The sequence below is a fragment of the Limulus polyphemus genome, unplaced genomic scaffold (genome assembly GCF_000517525.1).
Source record: "Limulus polyphemus unplaced genomic scaffold, Limulus_polyphemus-2.1.2 Scaffold558, whole genome shotgun sequence".
NCBI classification, from domain to species: Eukaryota; Metazoa; Arthropoda; class Merostomata; order Xiphosura; family Limulidae; genus Limulus; species Limulus polyphemus.
In genome coordinates this window covers 324,693-340,442 of record NW_013666168.1, presented here as the reverse complement: position 1 = coordinate 340,442, position 15,750 = coordinate 324,693, and the positions used below count along the sequence as shown (strand labels likewise).

Genomic DNA, 15,750 nt, shown 5'->3' with positions numbered 1-15,750 from the left:
ACGAGGTCAGTCCCAGGGACTAAGCCTGTGCTGAAAGAGTTAACTGTTTTATTAATTTATTTTTTATCTGGATTTGAGGGATCTATAACAAAATGAAAATTGTTCAGTGCCCACTGACCCCACCCACATTGAACTCCACTGAGGGGACGCACTACAATGCCAAACAAATGACACTGTAGCTAGGCCAGGCCTTTGTGAGCACTATACCCAAACACCAGCATCAGACACAATGTCCATAACGCCGGTTGAGAATGCCTAACACTGGTAGTTCGTTGGCCAAAGTGGTGTGTTAAAGTGCCACTGAGATCCCTCATAGAGATCCTCTATTTCCTTTCACGAGTTGCCACACATGGCAAACATGTGGGTGGTGATCAGATCCCACAGGAGGTAAACTGAAAATACAGAATCTTCCCTGGGAGGTCCCCTCACCACATACAGGAATCCACCTGGAGAATGGACGGGGACAGAAACAATGGTTGAGCCAGCCAGAAAGGAGTCACAAGAAGGATCTGAAACATAAAGTGGATTGGATGAGAGAAATTACTCAATAGAAGACAGATGCTAAAGTATGTATAAAGGAAAGGTCCTTCCTATCCTGGCTGAATGCATCCATAGACAAAGGAGGTGGAACTGAGGACCAAAAGAGGAAACTTGGCATTCAAATGAGTGACAAATGCACCCAGTTGGTGAGTATTGAATTGAGAACATAGCCATTAGAATACCTGGGGGTCAAGAGACCACTCTGTGGGTAGAATCTTGTCGGGACAGAACAAACGATTTGTAACAATATTGAGAGCACCCAGTATGTGACAACCAAATCTGATGGCTGTGACCTCAGAAGAGGATATCTAGAGTGCAGGAACATAAGGACCAAGATCCAGTGACCCCTTGACTGGTGATGTAAGAGACAGCCATTGAGTTAACTAAATGAATCATAACTGTCATGCCCTGCAGAGATGACAGAAAATGAGTCATTGTGCAATGAACAGCAAGGAGTTTCAAAAGGTTGATGTGAGGACCTAACTCCTTCTGAGACCATTGGCTTGAGATCTCCTGTGTATTGCAGCATACACCCTATCCAGACAATGAGGCATCTGTGAAGACATGACCATTTGGATGTGTAGAAGGAATAGGTACCCCCACTGTTGTGTTGTTCCTGTCTTACCATCAGAGGAAGTTGGATTGAAAGGAAGCAGAAAAGGATATCTGTAAATTCAAAGAGTCACTGATGAGGTGGCAATGATCTCGTAGTACCCATTGCAAGGAACACATGTGGACATGACCCAGAGGAATAAGAAAATCTTTAACATATACAAATATTTTTAAAGTTATGTTCAACAGTGATTCAGGAATATATATAATTGATAATCCATATAAGAATAATTTCTTTGCTAGTTCAAATGAATTAATATACTATAAATGAATATACATAATTTCAATACAAATTTTAATCTTTTATTTATTCATCTACGGTTAATTCTACAGAAAATATATATATATCATAGTACTTAAAGAAATTTGGGCCAAAAATGAAGTTAAATTTATATAATATACAGGGATATAAAAAATATCACGAAGTTAGAGATTATAATAAATCTGAAGGGACTATAGTATATGTAAGCAATGAAGTAAGCATACAAGAAGTAATTATTGAATTTATAACAGCTGAAGTAGTAAACATATATTGTACATATAAAAATACCAATTTCAATACTGTAACAATTGATAGGTCTTAAGCTTATATTAAACATCTACAGAAGTTTAAGTGAAAATAAAATGAAAAACACATTGTAGAAGACAAAAATAAAATATTAAATCTAAAGAGAATGATGTAATAGAATATAAAAATACATTAGCTGATTTTGGCTTTATCCTTGTATACACATTACTACTAAACAGCAGTCAAATGCATGTTTTGATCATATCTATATTACAATAGACAAAATAGATTCCACATAAACAGCAGTCATACAAATATAATTATATCAACTATGTATGTAAAAATGAACAGAAGAAAAAAAATTTAAATAATGGATTTCAAATAGATTATTACAATCTATTCAATAAAGAAATAAAATGTATGGAAATAAGTTACCAACCTACAGTGAATTGGTCAAGTTTAAAAATTATAGAAATTATCTTAGTAGGATTATAAAACAAACTGAAATAAATTATTTGAAGGTAAAAATAATTCACAGTAAAACTGATATTAAAAAATAGCAGGATGTAATAAATGAGACAACAGGGAGATACAGTGTACTGAAAAATTTTAGTCTTAAAGTAAATAATAAGTATATCAAGTTTACTGAATAACCCAAATTATATGCAAGTACATTTAATGAATTTTATATAATAAATATTGCAAAAGAACTTACACCATTATTATCAGTCATTTCAAATATTTTCAAGAATGTTAATAAAGAAAGCATAATAAAATTTTTAGATAAGTTTTTCTCAAACCATCAGTTTAGATATCATAAAAAAATAGCACAAAAGATGCATTAATTACAGTGATTAATAAATTAAGTCAATTGACTAATGACAATAAAATAACATATGTTCTTCTATATATATAACAAAAGCTTTTGACACAATTTCACAAGAGTTATAAATTTCCTAAATGAAAATGTATTTTCAATGGGTACTTCCCTCCACTCACAAAATTAGCATTTTTCGTTTTGTGCTACCCTCTGTATGCAAACTTTTTCAGAAATGCATGCCACAAGCCTTCATCCTCCCTGTGTTGGAATATGCAATCCCAGCACGTCTCTCATGCAAATCATCATGCGTCACCTCTCCACCAATAGGAGAGCACTACTATCACGTGACACAGGTTTCTTCCTCTACACGCAACTACCAAACTATCATTTATAAGTTTGGCAGAAGACACGAGCACCAGAAGATTGTAGGAAGGATGGGTGGGAAGTGTGAGCGGATAGAAGTACCTATCAGAAATACATTTTCATTTATGAAAATTATAACTTCCAATAAGGTACTCTCCCTCTGCTCATGAGATTAGCTTGAATCCCACATTGAAATGGATGAGGTACTGGTGCGAGAGAAGCACAGGCGTATCCACCAGAACCACCCGGAGCATACCCCTGAGGTGAGAAGAACACATCAGATGATCTGAGGAAGGGTACTGCACCACAACTGAGCCAGGTATCTCTTCGCCATGAAAATTGACATCATCAGGAGGACCAAACATGGTGGAATATTAAAGGGAGCACATCCATATGAGAGAGGATAGTTTAGCAATGTGATCTTATACAGAAATCAGAATCACTCAATCCCATGATGGAAGTGAGGATGCATCCCATGGTGTAAAGTGGCTAGGGAGCGACAGACCGTACTCATTAAGTCAACTATATCCAAAACCTCATTTGCTGGGTATCAACATCCCCACAAGGGTAGGATGAGGATCATACCGCCTTCACCTGAAGTCCCAGAGTCAAAAGCGAACATAACATTATACTCTAGGAACTCCCAGGGTAGCCTAATGCCAGGGATCCAGGAATATGTCATCCGGATTCCTAGGGAAGTCCATCACATGCACTCAACCCCCAAAACCGTGAAACCAGCCAGAAACAACCTCAGATTGGTAACAACCTCGACACCCAATGAGGGAAAACCTAGGACAGAAGAGGAAACAGTCCATGTAGACCTTCTGTGACCCACAACACAGACGACAAATTGAGAGGGGGATGTGTGAGGACTTATGTGATTAGTTCACTTGAACTCCAAACCCTCACTTGCTGGGTACCGACATCAGTGCAAGGGAAGAAGGAGGGCACCTAATCGGAGGGGTGAACTGCATTTGGGCTTCTCAATTCCGGGAAACAGTTACTCATCCAGAGGATCTTGTAATTCCCGCTACACTAGCAGAACACCACCACCCTACTCTGAACACAATGGTTATAGCTATCTTTGTGGAACCCATCCAGCAGGTTGCCTCCATGGTCAACCACCCCAGCGGCTTGGAACTGGTAAGTGGTAAGGACTCCCACACTCCACTGGAAAAAAGGGGGGAGGTGTGGTGGAGAGTCCGGAGGGACTGCAACACCCAAGACAATGCAATTGGTGATCAAGAAACTCTATTTTGAAAAGCAGACCACACAGATTTATTCAATCTAGGCACGGCAGGGATGGGCAGCAATACCCTTCTGCTTTACCCATGCTGTCCATGAGTGGTATGGTCCAGGACGGGCATATTATGACGCAATTATCATGAGGAATTTACACTCTAATGATCTTGTAAAACACACCAACTCAAGGGTGAGCATACATAGCCATGGAAAATATATATAAATCTACATGGCTTTCCATGTGGATTTGATATCAAGATGTCTGCAAATGGTTATAGCCATCTAAGTGGAACCCATTCTAGTTACAGACAGAATACCTGTTCAGGCACCACTTGCCACAGAGTGGGATCCAAAGTGAAGCTGAAGCAGGGGTCCCTGAAAGAAAAGAAAGCATTAGTGAAGACTTACCTCATGTCATAGCCGTGCCAAAGTCTATAGAATAGCCACTTGCGACAGGCAATACCCAAAAAAGCACGATTTGGATAAGGATAAGGTAGGATGAGTGTCACAAGGTCCTGGTAATGTCAAGGGCAAAAATATCTGACCTACAATGCCCGCAGGTCAGAAGGAGGAGGAATTACGCCTTCAAAGATAGCTGAAACAGGGAACACATGGACAGAGGTTTGAACAGAGGTAGAGTGAGGGCATGAAGGACCATGTTAATGTCCCAGTCCGGGAGCAAGTAATTCCTCGGTGGCTGATGTAGCTGGAAGGAAAGGATCAACATGGAAAGGACAGGGGTGGCAAAGGTAATGCAGAAGTGGGAAAAACTGGAATGTATGGGATAAGGCTGCCCAAAACCTCTCAATCTAGGAGACTGAAGAACCCCTCTGAAAAAGTCATGTGAGAAACTCTGAGATATAGGCAAGCATTGGGTGAGAAGCCCGGAAAACCCATAGTCACTGCCCAGGAGTTCACTCAAGATCACTGATGTGAAGAGAATTCACCTCCACAGATCAATGACCCTAAACATCCTGGTGATCCACCCAGACCCCCAGCTCTGAAGGGATGCATCTGTGAACAGATGTAAATCTGGCTATGGAGGAGGAAGTAGGACCCCCACCAACATGTGGGCCCTGTTCAACCACCAATAGAGATTATCTACAAGGGATGAGGGAAGGGATATGGAACTATCAAAAAGATTCCAAAAGAGGTTCCATTGATCATCAAGGACCCATTGAAGAAATTGCATATGGGCCCTGCCTGGGGATATGAGAGGGGTCATGGAGGACCACATCCCCAAAGTGATAGAACCTTGGGAGCTGTAAGTGAGGTAACAGACAAAGATTTCCAAATGACCTATTCCATGGAATGGAGCCAGAGAGGAGAAGGTTGGGTCCAACTAAGATGGGTGTTGAAGAAAACATCCAAATGGATAATTATTGGGTAGGACAAAGGAAAGACTTCAATTTGACCAACCAGCCCACCCATGCAGCTTTGGCCAGGAGTTGACGAGTGTGATAGGCCAATTCCCATTCCGATTGAGGAATAAGAAGAAATTCATCCATACAAACATGGAAGCGCTATCCCGTAGCATGAATATGTCGATCAAAGGAGCGGACCACATGACAAAACACGTATGGTGCTGAAGTTAGGCTGAAATGTAAGGCACGAAACTGGTACAAAATCCCACGATAGACAAACCAAAGATATGGATGGGAATGCTCCATCTCAGCAATGTGTAGGTAAGTGTTGGAAATGTCCACCTTGGTCATCCAAAGAGCTGGAGAAAATGCCCACAGAAGAAAAAAGTACGTCTCCATGGTAAAGCAAGGAGTGTGAACATACTGATTAAGATGACATAAATCGATGACAGGACACCAATCACAGGTCTTCTTGGGAACCACAAACAGGTTGGAGTAAAATCCTTGAGAATCTGGTGAGCTGGTTCAATAGCCTGTTGTTCGATGAGATCCCGAATCATTTCTGACAAACACTGACATATCGAGGGATCCCAAGGAAAAGGAACACTGGATAATGGAGGAAGGGAGAGAAATGGGATAATGAATCCCTCCAACAGCACCTTATGAACCAAGACATTGGTGAGAAAAGGTTCCTACAAATGAACGAAATTCAAGAGACAAGCCCTCACTGGATCTGAATAGATCACGTAGTACTGCTGTTGGCGGATCATGCATCATTGTGGAAATTTTCAAACTGTGGCACCATGGGAGGGTGGGACAGGAAGAGGTTGTGAAGTAGAAGGTTGGGGGAAAGGAAGTGGTGCTTTGCTCAGCCCTGACTGCAACAAATGATCTACCAAGTTAGTAAGGGTAGAATGTTGATGGGCGAAGGCCACTCGTGACTCCAAAGACTCAGGAACCGAGTCAAACACATAACACAGCAAAAACGGTGCCATGTGGAGGTCCCTCAGATAAGGACCCTGGAGACGGGTCTGTGCCAAAACCACACACTGACCAAGAGGTCCCGACAACAAAAAAAATGTTATTTGTTGGGCAAGAGCCTAAGACAACAGATGAGCCAACGTAAAAGGAAGGATAGAGGATTTCAGAAGAAAACCCCCTAAGGATTCCTGTTAAGAGCCTCTGACAGAAGGTGAAGTGAAGTAAGGTACCTTAACAGGGTCATGAGTGTGAGACAAAGGTGAGAAAATTGGGCTTGGATAAGTTGGACAGGGTAATCTGGATTTGCCCCCAAAACAGGTAGAACTGACCCCCCAACAACTGTTGGTCAAGAAATAAAAGTCCACCTAATGATAAGCAAGAGCAGATTGATCCAAAGTCTGTGGAGGGATGAGGAATACTAATGCCCACCACCAGTTGAGAGACAAATCGGCCCACAGGAACCCTAATATTGGGGGATGGGGGAAATATTATATAGGGTTGCGAAGTTTCATGTAAGAGGGAAGGTCTAGGGCCATAGGAAACAGGTGTAAGAGACGAAACATCACAAAACTGAGAGATAAAGTCCAATGAAAAGACCAATGACGGATGACCTGAATCATCAGGTAGTGAATGGGAAGGCATGGCAAATGATCAAAATTGTCTTCAGGCTGGCCCAACCCTGAAAGGTTGGCTCATATACTGCTTAATCTCCTGCCGAATGAGTAATGATATATCCCCTGATGGGTCGCCCATGCCGGTGGTTGAAATATGGCATCAGATGCTGGAAAAAGTACCTGAAGTGGTGACTGTAACTTCAGAACTTATGAGCAGGAAACACGAGGAAGTAATGCTTTATTAAAATATTAACTCCACAACTGTGAAGTGTTGTAAAGAAAGTTAAGAGAAAAATGAAAAATAAAACACTTCAAGGTAAATGAACAATGTAAAAAAGAATGACTGAACTCGACAGCTGCCAAACGAAAAGTGATAATTCAGTAGTGGTGCATAGAGGGAGTAACCTGAATCATGTGATAGTAGTGCTCTCCTATTGGTGGTGAGGTGACGCATGACGATTTGCATGAGAGACGTTTTGGAACTGTGGATTACAACAGAGGGAAGATGATAGCTTGTGGCCTGCATTTCTGAAAAAGTTTGCATATAGAGGGCAACACAAAATGAGAAAATATAATCTTGTGAGTGAAGGAAGAGTACCTTATCATAAACTTTTATTCAAAAACACTTTTTCAAATTGGAATAAGATGTAATGTTCTGTTGGCTTAAATCATATATATCTATATAAATATTAAATAGAAAACAAGTAGTTAAAAATAATGTTATAAGTGATTAAATTAAATTAATTGATGGAGTACCCCAAGGATTAGTTTTGGGTCCATTACTGCTTTATTATATTTAAATGATTTCTGAGAAATTAAGTTTAATGAAGAAATAACAAGTTTTAAAGATGACTCAGTATTAATCCATAATGAAAACTCTGATAATGATATAAAATGGATAAGATTGTGGTTTGATAATAATTTATGTTTAAATGTAAATAGAATAGTATTTATGAAAACTGTATTTGTAAATATTTATCTATTAAGAATAATATAATTTTAATCCAGTTCTGTAAAAATCAGTAAGTATTAAGTATCTTGGAGTAATATTAGATTATAAGTTAAATTTGAAAGAACACATTAAATTAAGAAAAAAATAAAGATATTTGCAGTAAGGTTCTATTATTTAAAACATTATATGAGAGTGAAATCAAACATTTATTACGTCTGATTCAATTCTACAATATGGTATCACCTACTGGGGAAGTACCTATCTAACAAATTTAAGAGTTAATTTATTTAGAAAAAGTATTATCACAATATGATCATTCTAAGTTACCTTTCTAAAACTGAAATATACTACTGCTGTGTAAATTATATATTAACAAAACACTGAATAGATTCACTAAAGATATTCAAAACTGGCAAAAAATAAAATCAATATATTAAACAAGAACTGAAGAATAAGGGAATTTAAAATTTCCTAAAGTAAACAAGGAAAAAAGTTATTTATATCATGCATCATAATTTTATAACAATAGTCAAAATTAAATAAGATAACTGTAATTAATAAAAATATAAATATTAAGTCAGTATGAAGGACATGGATAACTAATATAGAGGAACCAAAAAATTATTTATAATATATCCATAAAAAAATAATGTATGAACTGAAGAATAAGTATTAAAATAATATAACATGTTAAAATATGCTTAAATTGCATAAAATGTAATGAAGAAAATATTAATCAATTAATGTTTTATAATAAGTGCTTATTATGATCTACACTCGATTAATCTTTTTTTTTATGAGAAAGAATCCTTTTCATACATTTTTATTCTTTATTTTTAAATTGAGAGTATTGTCTTTATTTTTGAATAAACTGAATTGAAACCTGAACATGCAGAATGGTGTGAAATGTACAATTGAAACTACTATTTGCATAAAAAATTCTTTTGAGAAAAGTGAAATTTATTTGGACTGTAAATTCAGCTGGGAGGAGTATCCATTACAAGTGTAATATTTTAAGATTGATAGTGACTCATAAAAATGTTTAAATTTAACATGTATTGTCAAAAGAAAAACAGCTTAGACTAGGTAGCTGAGCTTAGATCTCTGATCAACAGGGACCAGTAATTTTGTGAAGAACTAGTTGATGATCTGAGGGATATTCAGTAGATGGTGAATGGAAATGAAGTTGAATAGGGACTAATACAAACTACAAGATAAGATCCAGGAACTCTTCTCATGGTTTATCTGGAACTGTGAAGGTGCATGCAGAGTTACCTTATATGAATTTAAATAAAAGGGCTAGAGAACACACACACACACACACAAAAAGAGATTCACCATTCTTCTGAACATACAAGAAAGGAAGATGTTTAAAATAGTATCTTGGATACAGACAGGATAAAGGCCTCTGATTTCTTTATGCTTTATCCTGAAGACAACAGGATACAATTTAAGCTTTGGAGAATACAGGCTAGACCCAAGTTAAGATATATTTTTATTTTTCTAACAAGGTTATTAGCTTATCAAATGAGTTGCCATCAGCAACAGTAGAAGCTGGCACATTACAGAAGTGTAAGAGGGGAGTCAATGAGTTCCTGTAAAATAATTGTTGAGTTTAAAATTTTCATTTTTATTTTTCTTCAGAGACAGATGTGCAAGGAGAACCTTGAAGGACCAAACGGTATCTTGATATCCACACATCATGGAGGATATATTTTTCTGTGTTCTTAAAGTGAGCCTAATTACTTCAATAAAACATATCACAATTGTACTGAAGAAATATCAGGAACAGTAACTACTTGTCAGGGCTAAAAACCAAAAATGTGACATACTGAACAGATGTGAAAAAGTTTATTAATTACCTATTTTAATTACATTAGGGAAAAGGTAAAACTGTTGTTAAGTTGGATATTTATTTTTCACTACTGTAATTTGTTTTAAGAACATGCAAAAATGATTAAACTGTATTATAATAAAGAAGATCTAGTGGCATATCAACATACATTTATTTGTTTTTAAGACTAACAAAATGTAACTAAAATGTATTGAAACATAAAGAAAAGAAATTACTGTTGAAGTTCATTATTTAGGAGGTTGTGTATTTGAGATGTTTACACAAGGGAGATAAACTATAATGATTCAAAAAATGAGATAATGACTGTGTAAAACTGCATAAAATTATGTATGTATTTACAGTTCTTACATACAGGAGAATACAAGTCAAAAATAGAATCGTAATTTCTTAAACTATACATTACAATAGGCTTAAAAGCTCTAATAACATATATAAAACAAAAATTGTTAACCATTAAATCAAACTTACATATATTCAAGAAATCAAGAAATTACTGTAACATTCTGTTTTCATACTATATAATACAAGTGCATGTGTTCAAGGTATAAATGCCCAGAAAATCTGTAAAATCACAGTTATTCATGGAATTCTATAATAATTTTCATAAAAAAGACAAAAAGAAATAATAATAATAAAACAAATACTAAAGTAAAATATACTTACTAAAATATTATCCTGATTAATTAAAAATATAAGGAGAGCATATGAAACATTAGTGGTGATGAAAAAAAATTACTCACCATCAAGAATGCACCAGTGGCCATCTATTTCTGTATGTTGTATGTACGAGTCTTCTATAGTTGGATCATAATCAGTCACAAACAATTTTTGAAAGAACTGGATTGTAAGTGCAGATTTTCCAACACCCCCATCACCAACAACAACAAGAATGTAGGTTACAAGATTTTCATTTGGGGCCTTAGACATAGTAATAATTAGAAGTTCAATGGACTGATTTCCTGATAGTTCCAAAAAGGCACTTGTTGAAGTAAACAAAAACTTTTATAGATCTTTATACTTTATATATCTTGCACAAGTTATGGCGAAGTTAGTCTTTGAAATTAACATGTAAATGAAACATGAATTAGTATTTGACATCTTACATGTAATACAGTTAGTGTATGTTAATGACTAGTAAACTACAAATAGCAAAAATAGAGGTTTTTTTTAAACTTCTTATTGAAAAATATACACTACACACTAAATTAGTGGTCCTTGGTGCATTACACAGTTAAAATAAAAAATTAATAAAGAATATTGTTAAGCTGTAAAGGCTTACTTCCAGTCCAGTTACAATAAAAATATCCACACTGACATCCACCTGCATCAAAAAGAAACAAATACAAAAATTAGTATTATTCTCACTCTGTTAATTTAATACCAATTTGCAGGGAAAACAAATATTTAAAATACTTCTAAATTTATTCCATTCACTAAAGATACTTAAACAAACAGATATTATAAACTTTAATTGATTGGCCAACAGCAGTTATTAAACACACTTGGCATTTTCATCTTCTACTGTTTCTTGAAAAGTTATGGTGCATTAATCACATAACATATATATGCAGTATGATGGTTTATGCATGGTTAACACTGGCAGTGCCAAAAAAGTGACGATACTATACCTATGTAAAGTTTTGTATTAAAAGTAAAAGTAATAGAGGAACAGCTGAAGGTTCAAAAGACAAGTAGCATGAAGATACTTGTGACTCAACAGTTTGGTTGTGATTGCTTAGCCATGAATATACACATCAACATTCAATGGGAGTTGCAGCAAAAAAAAAAAAATCATGTCTCATTTACATTAACACAAATTTAAGAATGCAGAAGATTTATAAAAAGAGAGAACATTTTTATTCTGGGTTTAAATTTAAGTAAGACCATTTACAGTTTCCTCAACAATGGAATAAGCTGCTTAAATTAGAAGTTTTGAAAATGATTAGTACCACCTTGTTTTGGATATAATGAAGATTGTGAGGAATATTTATGATAGAAAATTTTAAGCTTTCAAGTTTCATAGAACAGTGCTAACAAAAGAATAGGTGAATTATTTATGCTTGTGAAAAGTGGGTTGAAGTTATGGTATTTGGTATTTGTGATTATAGCTTACTAGATTCTGGCACATCCATTCCTAATTTAAAACTGTTGACCAGAGGGAAGGCAATCAGTCTATGGGATACGCCACCTATGAAGTTACTCTTAATGCTCACCTTCCACACATGCATTTGAAAATGGGAATAGTGTTCAATGTCATATTATAACCCAAACCATGAACCTTTCGATTCACTGTCCAGCAAAACTAACCAATAGGTTATGCATGACCAGAGGTGAGCTAAAGGCTTGAGGTCAGGAAAAAATTTAGAGGATGTTTTGTTTAGGAAAATAAGAAACATGCCGGTTGACTGTTGTCATAGTTAGTAGCTTAATTCTATGTTGATAGTGGCAGAAATCTGATCATGTGTGTTTTTGGTGGAAAGAATGGTGTGTTATATCAGCCACTACCAACATAGAAATAATCAAATAGCAAGTAAATACATAACACTGTGTAAAGTAATATAAAATGAAAATTGACTATTAAAGAACATAAGTTTGTACAGAAAAAAGTTTAAGCATTTCTGTACATCTTCTTCAGTCCATTTGGGTTCTCATAATTTGGGCCAATAATATGCCTAAAAAAAGGATCATGGAACAGTGGTAACAAGTCAATCAAACCATGAAGACAGTGATATGTCGCTATTAGTAGAGCTGATAAAGTTTTAGGAAGTTTTTTAGATATAGTGATTAAAAGTGAAAAAACGTAATTATATTTCTATACAATCCACTAGTCAGGCCACACTTGGAGTATTGTTTGCAATTTTTGCTTTTTGACTAAGATAGGATGTTGACTTATTGGAGAAGGTTCAGAGAATGGCTAATTACCATGATTCCAGAAATGAAATTTATCTTATAGGGATAAGTTCAGGTCAGTTAATTTACTTTTTCTTGAGAACAGAATGGTAATACGTAATAGACATATGAGCTTTAGTGATTTATCCAACATTATGCTAGAATAGCACAAAGAAATAGGAAGATATTATAAACAGAATTAAGAGAATGTGAAGACACAAGTTCAACTTTATGATATGAAAAAGATAAGCTAGTCCCCAGTTAGGATAGTTTTATTTTTCTAGCATTAGTGGAGTGAAAGATTTTACTTTTTTCAAAGGTGGGTTTGCCATCTTCAATAGTTATCCCCTATTTTATGTTAAAATTTAAGGATGTGCTATGTTTAATTTTTCTTGTGGGTGGGTGTTCAGTTAGGGACAGCCTTGAAAGACCAAATGTTATTAAACAATTCTAAAAGAAATCTCTACAAAGAAAGTCTACATTGGTCGCATAAATGATAAAGTGGTCTTCAGAGTTCAATTACAAAAGTTTAGAAATACAAGTTTTGTTTTTAAATTTTACTTTTAGACAGTACACGTATACAACTTACAAGATTGGGTTCGATAAAAAAATACAAAGTTTTCTTTCTTCACAAACAAAAGTATAGAAAGCTCGCATAGTATCTACCTGTCTAATTTCACGTTCTTGCTTTCACGCCCTTGTCAACAAAAACAAAATAACACAAGGTAAGTGCGATATTAAATGCAACTGCTAATGCGAACTTGTACATAACAGTTTACAGTTGCTAAAATTGTATATAAATATTACAATAAATTTGACTATCATTAAAGTTCATGCATGTTATTGCTTATATATTTGCTACCATAACATCTATTACTACAATATTTTTCAGTATTACTACTAGTATGAAGAACTTAAACTTACTATGCTTACACTGTTACAACTTACACTAGTTACAGCTAGACTGCACTTCTTTCCACCGCCAGACGTGCACAAAACAACGGCCTTCGTTGCTACAACTAATATTGCTCAATATGCAAGAACAAGAAGTTTGACGTTCAGAATTTGAATATAACAACATAAAACAAGAAAAAAATTATGTGTGTACAAAATTTATTAAAGAAATTCCATAGTAATTTACCGATATTTTTATGTATATATTTTTTATTATGGCATGAGTCACTCAAAATTTGGTTGATGCAATACACTACTACCACAGTATTTTCTAATAAAGAGAGTTCCATACGAGTAGCGCATAAATACACTTAAATAACAGGAAGATCGGGTGGAAAATTCACAAAGAAATATGAATTCAAAAACCTGATGTGTGATGACAAGTAAAACAAACTTTATTATAAATAAAGCAAAGAATAATAATAATAATAAAACACAGTGTGCATCCTTGTGTAGACAAAAGAGCAATCGCATCTAACTAGATCAGTCATTATATCTCTATTTCAGAAGATGAATTTCTACAGAACTAAACATGATGAAAACCAAGTAGAACCGAGAAAGTATACAGGCTCCAATCTAGCAGTAAATCTTGTAATTCTCTCTTTTACAATAGCGTCATTCTCGACTAGTCATTCCTTCACTGCGTTTGTTGGCTGTAACATATATAACATCATATACTTGGCAAGCCTAAGGATATTGCAGCATTTTTTTGCAGGCAAGGAAGGTGTCATCTGTTATGAGGGGATCCCAACATTTTGTTACGAACATTTAGTTACTGTACATTTCGCTACCGCCACATTGTTACTAGAACAACTTGTAACGGATTCATTCTTGTTACAACATTTTTGTGACATGACAGTTTTTGTTACAAATACCGATTTTGTGCCAGGTAGATTTTTAAATATAAAATTGATTGGTTCAATAATAAAAAATTACAATAGACCATAAATTGAACAATGATTTAGGGACCATTTAAAAATTAAATAACGCTATGGGGTGAGGTGGTATCCTTAGGTACTTGAATTAGGTAGTGGTGAATATAGCAACAGAATCCACTAATCATATAAACTACTGTAACGAAACCTTTCGTAACGATGTGACGGCAACTTGGATGCCACAATGAAATGTTTTTCATATCAAACATGCTGTCCATAACGAAATGTCCCAGACTTATTATGAGAACAACAAACACACAAGCATAACATAATACAATGTTCTGGGATAACATGGGACCTATTGGTCCAACTCGACTGTTCCACCTTCTAAACTATACTAAAACTATTAACAAATAACTTTTACAAAATCTGAAATCCAGCCCTTACCATTCATACACCTATTAAGTTTTCTCTAAAACTCACTTAAATTTACTGTCTCCATAACATCCGAAGGCAACCCATTCCAAAGGCCAACACCTGTTAGAAAAATAAAGCTGTCTCAGCTGAAAATGACTCCTACTCTGCCCAAATTTATATTTGTGTCCCCTTGTCCTATTATTCTCACTGTTAGATATGAGAAAAGATGATGCATCAACTCCATCAATACCCTTTACAAGCTTAAACACCTCAATCAGATCCCCTCCCCCACCTAACTCTTCTTTTTTTAAGAGAAAGCAATTTTAGAGATTTCAGCCTCTCCTTGTATGACAGTCCCTCCTTCTCAGGCATCATTCTAGTAACCCTTTCCAACAATTCAATGTCTTTCTTAAGGTAAGGAGCCCAAGACTGAACACAATATTCCAAATGTAGCCTAACCAGTGACATGTACAATGAAATTATAACCTCTTTAGACTTGTATTCAGTATTTCTGTAGATACAACCTAAAATTCTATTTGCCTTACCACTAGCAACGGCACACTGCTTGGATAGCCATATTGAAGGAAACTTTCTTTCGCTCTTCTTATGTGCTGAGTTACTTAACTTGTTGCAAGAGATGCATGAAATATTGGCAAATGTTAAATAATTCACGCATTTACAATATTGTTACGTGTCCGTTTGTTAATTGATTTCGTTCCGACGAAATTTTAACGACACAAGTCTTTACTTGATAAAACTGGTTT

At 35.4% G+C, this 15,750-nt stretch overlaps 1 protein-coding gene across 4 annotated transcripts in view; it reads right to left on the bottom strand.

Moving 5' to 3' along the window:
• LOC106459095 (ras-related protein M-Ras-like) overlaps nucleotides 1-13,735 on the bottom strand; it is a 46,329-nt gene extending 32,594 nt beyond the window's left edge. Inside the window, exons 1-3 of one of the 4 annotated variants that reach the window (XM_013918679.2) lie at nucleotides 13,689-13,735; nucleotides 11,131-11,172; nucleotides 10,592-10,830 (exon numbers count right to left, since the gene is read on the bottom strand). In XM_013918679.2, coding sequence (XP_013774133.1) covers nucleotides 10,592-10,778 — 187 coding nt within the window. In that variant the 5' untranslated portion in view covers nucleotides 10,779-10,830; nucleotides 11,131-11,172; nucleotides 13,689-13,735. The other 3 variants (XM_022385513.1, XM_022385514.1, XM_013918681.2) reach the window with 3 other exon arrangements.
• Nucleotides 13,736-15,750: the final 2,015 nt, after the last annotated feature.